A 10,188-nucleotide genomic window follows, 5' to 3' on the forward strand; every position below is an offset into this window, starting at 1 on the left:
CATTTTCTAATGGTTTCGGTTTGTTTTTCTATTTGGATTATTTTAGCTCCTACAGGACTTGACTGTTTAGTTAGTGAGATTGGAGTATAGTGTAGTGTTTAGTATACTTGTTTGTTGTTTTTTATCAACACAATGAGGCACAAATAATTGGCTTTTTCCTGTATTTGTGATTCATAACTGTTTTTTTAATTCATCTATACAAGTTTTTGAAAGATATAGTTTAGATTTGCTATAAAAGCAATAAAAATGATTTGTTAAAAATGTTTGTGACTTTTATTGTAAAAAAAAAAAACCCTAACTTTTCCCCACTCGAATTTTAGTTTTTATGGTGATTTTAGATCCACTGTGTTAATACAGTATGCCATATTAAAGAAAATACTTCAGTCATATTTGGGAGGTTCTCCTGAAAAAAATTATACCAAACATGCAAGGTTTATGGATTTCCTCATATGAAATATAAAAGTAAAATCAAACGATAAAAAAACAGCACAAACACCTTAGAACGAAGGGTACAAGGATTCTTAATGCTATATAAACACAGCCACAAAAACAGTTAGCTCGCTAACATACCTTATGAAGTGGTCGCTACAGCATCAGCAGACTCTGCTCCTCCCGACCACAGACATAGGCTTAAAATTAACTTTTTACGGCGTTGTTCAGAGCTTTTTACATGTATCACCCTTGTGAACGACAATCTTCGGTACTCTATAAAGTGTCTTTTTCTTTTCTCGGTTAGAACGATTGGAGCAGCTGTGAACTACACAAAATATGTACATATTGATGATTTCAGCCGGCAGATTCGCAGGCTTCCTGCTCTCCATTTAACGCTCGAGCTTTGTTGCGATTCAGCAATGCGAGTGACGTCACGTGAATCAATAGAGCAGGCCATAGACATAAACACATTACAACAGCTCTTGGGTACGTTCAATAGCACAAACGTTACAACAATTACGCCACAGTATATTATATCTATGGAGCAGACTCAAGTCCGCTGTCAGTGAATGGACACATTCAGTTGATAACCAATCAGATATATTTGATTAATAAAAAGCTCCATGGAGTGGCCAGGAAGTGTGTGTGTGGTTAAGCACAGTCTAATCCCAGCTATCTGACGTCTTTTATGAAGGCTGGTGAAAAAAGATAACAGATTTTGTTCTGTTATTGCAGCTCAAACATGCATGTGGATGAGAAACATGCCTGCAAATGTGCAAAAGAGTGAAGTACACAAGCTTTTGTACAAATTCAATACAAAGGATAATGACGTTACGTTACTATACGACGAGGATGGAAGTGGCATTGGTGAAGCTGTGGTTCAGTTTAGGTCTGCAACGTTAGCTGCACTTGCACTCAGGCTCCATGGGAAATTCTTTCTTGATGCAAAACTGCTTCTTACACTAATAAGTGAAGCACAGAAGGAGAATCTCATCTTGAAATACCATCAAGGACATTTAACTGGATTATTCAAGACATGACCAAAGTACAGGAATTCTTGAACATATTTACATTATCACACTAATCTAACACCAAACCAGTCTTTGAAGAGAATATTTCCTCAGTTGTTAAGATGTCATTCATACACATATCTCCGCATCCAAGTCAATTTACAATAAAGATTTAAAAAAAAAGATTCAAGCAGTATATTTATTTTCAAACAAATCCAACTGTAAAATTAACAAATCTTTCAAGAGTCTGTTGCAGTCTCATGAGGAATGGCCCAACATTACTTGTGTGTTCTGAGAATTCCTTGAAAAAAAAAACAAAAAAAAAACACATTTAAACGGCACATTCCATGGCCTATGTTAACTTTTGTTTTTACTGGTTTGAAAATGAACTTTCATTAGATTTAAGAAAATGGACTCATCACCTAAAATACGTTGGAACTGTGCATATACAATGCAAATGTTACTAATGTAAATAAAAGGGGAAGGGGGGAGTAAAAACTAAAATACAATAAATCTAACATTGATGTATTCGAAAGAAAAAAATGGAAATAATTGTCATCTGCAATTCTTCATCTGTAAAATCTTGAAGGACCATCAGAAAATCTTGAGGGACCTGGGGAAAAACAAGAAATCTGATTTACTTACTGACCCACACGTGGGCCAAAGATCTGAAAATGACCGTATACGAGGATCGTTGGTGCTTACGTACCCGAGTATTGATTACTACCTCGTGGGAATCTGGAAGGTGATTGGGAAAAGTTGGAGTTGCTCATTGACATGTTGTTCAGACTCGAACCCTGAGGAGAAATCAAGACCACAGATATTTTTTTTTTTTTAAAAGTTGCTTCATTCAGAAGAGAAAAGAAAACCAAAAAGAACGTTTACATAGCAGTTACAACATACAGCTATTAAAAGTTGTATTCAAGCTTATCCGTTAAACTTTTAACATTTGTCAACAACAAATATTTAGCATTAGATCACAAGGGATGAGCTTTAACACAAATGAAAAAACTCCTTACCTTGTTTACACTCCTCAGTCTGTACTCCATCAACACGTCTGTTAGTTTTTGAGTCACTTTCAGGACCAGCTGTGCATCATCCTCATTCTCAATTCGGAAGGAATCCTGAAAAAATATATTCCAAAATGTAAGGCATTCTATTTAAAAGGGGAAAATACATAAAAAGATTTCCTTCTATATCTGTCAATTTTGAGACAAATCGGACCTACCAAGTACGACAGCAATGTGCTGGAGAGGTTTTGAGGACATGTTCCCAGTTCTGCTCCGTCTATTGGCCTGTTCATTGGTCCATCCATCTGACCACCCAGATATTTGTCAGGGTACAAGTTTCCATGGTTTTCCTCATGTTGTCCACTCAAATAACCATCTGTGCCTCCCATAGCGGAGTGGCCCTCCATACGGCCCAGGAAAGGTCTTTGATTTGTTCTAGGGTCAGGAAAGTCTGACCTAGAAGGAAATTTTCCAAAGCCTGGCTGACTGTATTCATCCAGACGGTCAGAGAAAGGATCACCTTGGCAGGGGAATGGCCCAGGAAATTCGGGATCTGTGAAATAAATTAATATTCAATGCAGAATACTTTGAATTGATAACACACAAACTTTTTTAAAGAGCTTATTAAAAACAAAAGAAGGACTCATTAAATGGTGGTCGCATACGATTCATTCCTGGTGGTTGTTTTGGCTTTGTTGACCCTGTGCAAGAAGAAAATAAGAAAGCAATGGACAATAATCAGAAGCCGTCTGCTAGGAAATAATAGATCATTTTTGTTCAAGGAGTAAATAATGTTTATTAATTTCAAAATAATTAGTGTAACATTGATAAATTTAGTATGGTAACTCACAGATTCCTTTGAATGCGGGCACTTCGGAAGGCTCCTTCAGAACCACCTAAACACACAAAAAGAACCATAATCTCAGGGACTCACCTTGTTTTAAATGGCATATTTTTTTATTATGAGATAATTTAGGGAATTTAAAGCAAACAAATATCAGTCTTTGCTTCAATCAGTCACCCGCTTCAATTTCTCCACACTTGTCACTAGGCTTAACTAATTACACAACACAATAGGTATAACCGTAACACCACATTGCACTCTAACCTTAAAATAGTTGACTCTTCCCCACCCTTTCCATTGTCCTACCCTGACTCCCTCTTCCCTGTTCCCTTCTCCCTCACCAAGGTGTAACACTGCCCTGTCTTTTTTTTTTCTTAGTAAGGGCTAATGATGGTCATAATTATTGCACTACATGTAGTGTTGACCTTTGACAGCATGTGCAGACAATGTAAAAAAAAAAAGTCTATATAGATAGATCTATCTGTATCTATATGATCCCCCTTGGTAATGTTATGAGAAAATACTCTGTTAACTTCCACTGCTATGCTGATGATACCCAACTGTATGTATCAATGAAGTCAGGTGAGACAAATCAGCTATCTAAACTTGAGGCCTGTCTAAAGGACATTAGGGCCTGGATGGACCAAAATTTTCTTCTTCTCAACTCAGACAAGACTGAGGTCATTGTACTGGGCCCGCGACACCTTAGAGAAACCTATGCTAGCCTAACTGCCCTAGATGGCATTACTCTGGCACAAAGCACAACTGTTAGAAACCTTGGGGTTCTATTTGATCAGGACTTATCCTTCAACTCTCACATAAAACAAACTTCAAGAACTGCCTTCTTTCATCTCCGTAACATTGCTAAAATCAGATCTATCCTGTCTCAGGGCGACGCCGAAAAACTAGTCCATGCTTTTGTTACCTCTAGACTGGATTATTGTAATTCTCTTTTAGCAGGCTGCCCGAGCAAGTCGCTTCAGACACTTCAGCTGGTTCAAAATGCTGCAGCACGTGTACTGACTAAAACTAGGAGAAGAGATCACATTACTCCTGTATTAGCCTCTCTGCATTGGCTTCCCATAAAATATAGAATAGAATTCAAGATTCTTCTTCTCACTTATAAAGCCCTAAATGGACAGGCACCAGTCTATCTCAAGGAGCTTGTAGTGCCATACAATCCCCCCAGAACACTACGCTCTCAAAATGCTGGACTACTCGTTGTTCCATTCATCTCTAAAAGTAGTATAGGAGGAAGAGCTTTCAGTTATCAGGCCCCACTTCTCTGGAACCATCTACCAACCACGGTTCGGGGGGCAGACACCCTCTCTACCTTTAAGGTTAGGCTCAAAACATTCCTCTTTGATAAAGCTTTTAGTTAGGAACCAGCTCATAGCTCATAATTAAGATGCAATAGGCATAGACTGCCGGGGGGGGGGGTCTGGCATGCTCGGTTGGAGAGAGGTTGGAGAGGGCGTTAAGAGAGAGGTCATTTAGGTTAGAGAGGGACCGGAGAGGGTCCCATTCCTCTTTCAAACACTCCCTCTATGTCTGCTTACTCCCTTGTGTGTTTGCTCCTGTACTCCTTCTGGCTTTTGTCTTGCAGGTCCGTGGGATCCTCAGTGTGGAGTTACAGAGACTCAGCGGCTCTGTCTCCACCCTTTCCTCTGCACACACCCAACACAGCATAACGTGGATGGCTGTTCATCATAGGAATGGGATCCACACAAGGTTCCTGCTGCTTAACAGAAGGTTTTCCTTGCCGCCATGATGAATTCATGTTGGGTGTGGGATACATATGTATGTGTATATACGTATATATGCATATGTGTGTATCCATAAAATGAAGAGTCCGTCCTTAAGACTGCTCTACTGTAAAGTGCCTTGAGATACCATTGGTTATGATTTGGCGCTATACAAATAAAGATTGATTGATTGATTGATTGATTGATCTAATACTTAAAAAAACCTCTTCTAGGTTACTGATGGTGAGGGCTACGGTTTTCTGATCCTGCCAAGGGAAATCCCAGTGTCGGTGTCACGGTCTGAGTTTACCTCCGTGCTGACCTAGAAGGGAATTTTCCAAAGCCTGGCTGACTGTATTCATCCAGACGGTCAGTGCCAGTGTTCATTATTAACTACTATTAAAAACTGGCTGAGATATCTTACATTTTAAACCTTATTGTACTGTTTATTCGCTCTTTCCACCGTAAATGCATAGGAGCCAACACTTCTCCCCAAACAATTTCTTACTTGTATTTTATTTTCATTTAAACAATTTTATATAAAAATAAAAACATAATTCAGCAGATGTATGACTTCTGCTGTCACTTGCTACCATGCAATTTCCCTCCACGATCAGACGTATCCGTCCTGCTATCAAAGCTGTGAGAGCTTTACTTTTTCCTACACTATCTGAAGCTCGTTTCTGAACGTTCAGTTCATCGTGATGTTCAGTGACTGTTACAGTTAATTAATTCTGCTGTAGGGGTGACTGTCAGTAATATTCTCCATCCCGATTCTTGCTTTCACTGGACACGTGTGCGACTGACTGATAAATTCACACAGAGCGCACCGTACCATTGGCCACACCCTCAATTTTACGGAAAAAAAATAGCGTCTTATACTTCGTAAAATAGGGTAGTGCATATTCACTGAAGAAAGTCAAAACCTTAAATTAGCTTTCCTAAATATTTAGGTTTGAGGTCTAACTTTTTGGATGAAATTGTTCAATGTTAAAATTAACCGTCAAATATAACTTGCCTAACAATTCCGCACAGTATGTGCATGACAGTTTCTAACAATCACTACTAAGTAGTTAAATAAATTAAATTATACCTTTTATAGTAGTCCAGTTGTAACAACTTTAAAACAAACTATCTGAAAGTTATGAAATATTTGGAAAGTGATACTTTTATACAAACCATCTGTATCGTACGCACTGTACTCACCCTACAGACATATTTCAATCACCATCACTGTGACTGACCTTTATTTGACCTTTTCCTTCCATTTGCTCCACTTCGGCTGCAGCGTCTTTAATTGCCTTCCTGACTTCTGAGTCCCTGGTGGCTTCATCCTCTTCCCAGCTAACCTTGTCAGGGTAGCGTTTTTTCTGTGTAACAAAAAAAAAAAAAACCACAGCAACAATTATGGACTCTAATGTAGTAAAGGCTATGAAAGACAAAAAACAACACTCACCATGTATTTTATGCTATGTTTCCAACTTTTAACATGAGCAATGATTTCATTCTGCAGACCGGACATGGAGCAGAGCTTACACTGGTAGTGTGGAGGAGCAGATTTACTCGGGCTTCGGTACTCCCACACATAGTTGAGGCCTGAAAATAATTTTTTTTTTTAAACATTTTTTAAATCTACATGAAGAAAGGACCAAAAAACGGGAGATGCGATGGGCAGAAAGCTCATTTTCTTACCAATGATGGATTCTGGAATCCTCTTCACCTGTTCGCTGAGGCAGGGAAGAATTTGGATAAAATTCCCCTTTCCCTTTGAAAAGACTGAAAAAGAAAATGCACAACTTTAGTCAATATCAAAATAACACTTTTCAATGATCTACAAAAAAACAATGTGATATTTCCTAAAACACAAGTCAAATATTTTCTTCCAATACCCGTAATGTTTGATGCCAGGGCTGCTTTTATTTGCTCAACAATCAAAACTTTTTGAATCATGTGCAGCTGTAGTCATAGAGATGAAAAGAAGGGAGCTTTTCCAAACAAGTCTACAGGGCATTGAATGTGCCAAGGTACAGAAGTAAACCTTCTGTGCTGCATTATCAAAGCAGTCTTGCAAATGCTCCATAAATGGTCAACAGGTCAAGTTTGTTGTGTCAAAAATAAGGAAATAACAGATTAATGTCATAGCTGCTGTAACGTGCTGTTCAAAGACGACTCAATGTCATGGAGAATCAACAAAGCACAAGTACAAGTAAAATTATCTGTGCCTTAGAAATAATTTAGGACTGTATAAAACCATCAGTTTGATGCAAGAAATGGAAATATTCTTGCAAAACATCTGCAGTCACTTTCAAACCCTGTGTAAACTTCACCACAGGAAGTCCCCAAAACTTAGTGGGTGTGAGTGGGTGTGACCATTTCATATCATGACGCAGGGAAATCATCGTCAAAAGCTTCAACTTGAACCTATAAATTTTAGTTCCGCATGAAGAAATAAACTTACCTATGTCACCAGAATACTGCGGCTGCTTTTTCTGTTGACAGAGGGAATGAACCCACGAGGAAAGAGACACATGCAGGCATTAGTGACAAGATGAAGCTCGACAGAGGACTGAACTTCTTTTTCACTATTGCCATAGAGCAAAAAAAAATTACTCAATGGTCCTTTATAATCACTGCAAAAAGCAGTGACACTCACATGAATATAAAACTGTAATCCAAGTATGGTAGTTTGGAGTGCAGTTCTCAATAAATAAGAACTTAACACCAACATATTGCCACTCAATGGAAAAACAGAAAAGCTGGTACAGCAGAATGAAGACAAAAATAAAATGTTTTGTCTTCAGTGGCAACATGTAACTGTTGTGTTAATGTCTCAGTCAAAATAAAACTAAGAAATCACTGGACAACATGACAAGAACAGGAGGTTCAAAGAGACAAACCAGCTAAAAAAAAAAAAAAATGTCTCAAAAATTTCAGGAAGCCATACAAAATTTAAAAAAAAAACTGCTCAGTGAATTAATTATTTTTTAAAATGCTTATTAAGTCATTCGGTGCCAGACATTTTCAGATTTTCTACCCCCCTCAGTGCCAGCCGTTTATGAGCATTTTGACTGATTTTAAAGACCCACAGAAAATTTTCTATGACTATTTGAAATCTGACACCAGATTCTGAAAGATTGAAGCCTCTACTTTCATCAATGTTTCTGACTCGTTTCGTTCTTTTGTAATCAGCCGTTGAATAGAGCAAGTTTTACACAAATCTTCAGTTTCAGAGCAAAAAGCTGAGAAAAAAGCCTTTTTCTAAAAAAAAAAAACCCTGTCAGTGACTTTAAAGCTATTTTTTTTTTTTTTTTGCTTTAGTGACAATTCTAACATCTGAAAATTGTTTCCTTATATAAAAAAAACAAAAAAAAAAAAAACCCTGAGACAGGGCTTTTGATGGCAAAATTATTATTTTGCTATCTGGGTCAGAGTTGAATTGATTTCTTACTGTATTTTGGTGTTCCTTCAACTTTCTCTCCCGTCAGTCTGCACACACACAACTTCCTCTTCTTCTCGGACATGCAAAGTGTTTTTTTTTATGGTTTTATCTCACCATTGCCACACTATCCATGAGTTCCACACATGCTCTGGTCGAGTATACGCTGCTGGGAACGTCAACTCTCATACGTAGCGCCATTTTCTGTCTCATAAACGCCTTTCCTCCTCTCCCTCTGAGCTCTGCTGAGCACGTCTGATCTCTCATCCAAAGGTGCGCTGCTACCTCCTACATGTCACCAATTATTTTGCTATCTGGCTCACAGGCTGGGGGTATTTTGTATTTCTAGCCAAAAACACAGCAATAGTTCACCATTTACTCAACATTCGGGATTTGCCCGTTTGTGTGCTGTTTGTAAACTGGCTGCTTATCTCCAAAATGGCAACTTCTGGGTTGATGATGCGCCGTGAAAACCCTCTTTAGGTAAACAGGTGTAACTCTGTTAAGTCTTAAAAAGTGCTCTGCACCTACCTTCTTATAGTTTGGCAGCCGTGGCACAGTGTTGCGCACAGGTTGGTTGTTCATAGCACCATCCTCCATTTTCCAAAGTTATTTTGATCTAAAACACAGAAAAACAGTTTTATTTTGTTAGCCATGGGCATTTAGAATAGACAACAGTCAATGTGCTTTTCAATGGTTTTGCCATTGTTATAATTAAATTTGAACATTTTATGCTTGGTTTATTTTGTTAAGTTTACCCTGAATTTTAAACAAACTTAAACAATAGTTTATTATTCACTCTTCTGCACTGATTTTTTTTGGGGGATTGGGTTTAACCTGATATTAAACTATTTTGTTCATATTTTTGAATTAACTATATTCCAATCCTGGTGAATTACTCACTTTACTGGATTTAGCAGAAATTTCACATTGATTTTGGACAACTTGGAGACTCCCAACTTCTTATTTTCTAATTTAGGATCAGAATTAGCTTGGATACAAACTAGATTTAGTCTGGTCTCTGTTCATTTCAAACTCGTTTAGCCTCGTAATACACGATATATTGCCCGGATTGGGCTAGCTTGTGTAGCAAGCAAAGCGTGTGACTAGTTTTGAATTTCGCTGATACATATTTATTTTTTACATTTAAATTGAGCCTGGGCCATGCTTAGTTTCTGCCAGATGTTGGAAAAGGTTTTGAAAACTAACTCGTTTAATTGATTCGTCGGCAAGCCCAGTAGCATTTTACGTTAAAACAACAATATTAAGACAGCATTACACGATTTTGAAACGGAACCTTTCACATACTTTCACAAACATGTAGTTTGAGTATGAAATAATCATAATTCTGCATTCTTACCTGTTTTCGAAATTGCGTGGTTTAGCGGCTAACACTAGCGGATAGCCAGATTGCATGGAGTTGATTAAACTCCAATGCTTTTGCCTGTTTTAAACACTTTTTTTTTTTTCTCCCCACATTGCATTTTTAGGCTGAACTGTAAAGCACTAACATGATACAACAATATTTCTAAATCTAAAAATTATATAAATTTTGGATGATTGTTTTAAAAAAACAACAACAAATAAAGCAATGTAATTTCAGGCGTTAGCGTGGGCAGCTGTATAGTGCGTTTGTTTTTACTTCTCGACATTCCGAGAGAAAATAACATAAAAGCCTAACCCTAGATATCAGTGTTTGTAATTTTATTAT

At 37.7% G+C, this 10,188-nt stretch overlaps 1 protein-coding gene across 1 annotated transcript; it reads right to left on the minus strand.

The window, feature by feature from the left end:
• Nucleotides 1-1,617: 1,617 nt before the first annotated feature.
• LOC114478114 (uncharacterized) lies at nucleotides 1,618-9,958 on the minus strand. The gene is made up of 12 exons (XM_028470950.1): nucleotides 9,838-9,958; nucleotides 9,009-9,096; nucleotides 7,500-7,530; nucleotides 6,734-6,817; nucleotides 6,498-6,637; nucleotides 6,286-6,411; nucleotides 3,303-3,348; nucleotides 3,118-3,153; nucleotides 2,671-3,005; nucleotides 2,462-2,566; nucleotides 2,152-2,239; nucleotides 1,618-2,055 (listed from the first exon to the last, which is right to left on the minus strand). Exons 2-12 carry the CDS (start codon nucleotides 9,075-9,077, stop codon nucleotides 2,012-2,014), a joined length of 1,104 nt encoding a protein of 367 aa, XP_028326751.1. The 5' UTR covers nucleotides 9,078-9,096; nucleotides 9,838-9,958; the 3' UTR covers nucleotides 1,618-2,011.
• Between the last annotated feature and the right edge of the window lie 230 nt (nucleotides 9,959-10,188).

This window comes from Gouania willdenowi, chromosome 16 (assembly GCF_900634775.1).
Source record: "Gouania willdenowi chromosome 16, fGouWil2.1, whole genome shotgun sequence".
NCBI lineage: Eukaryota > Metazoa > Chordata > Actinopteri > Blenniiformes > Gobiesocidae > Gouania > Gouania willdenowi.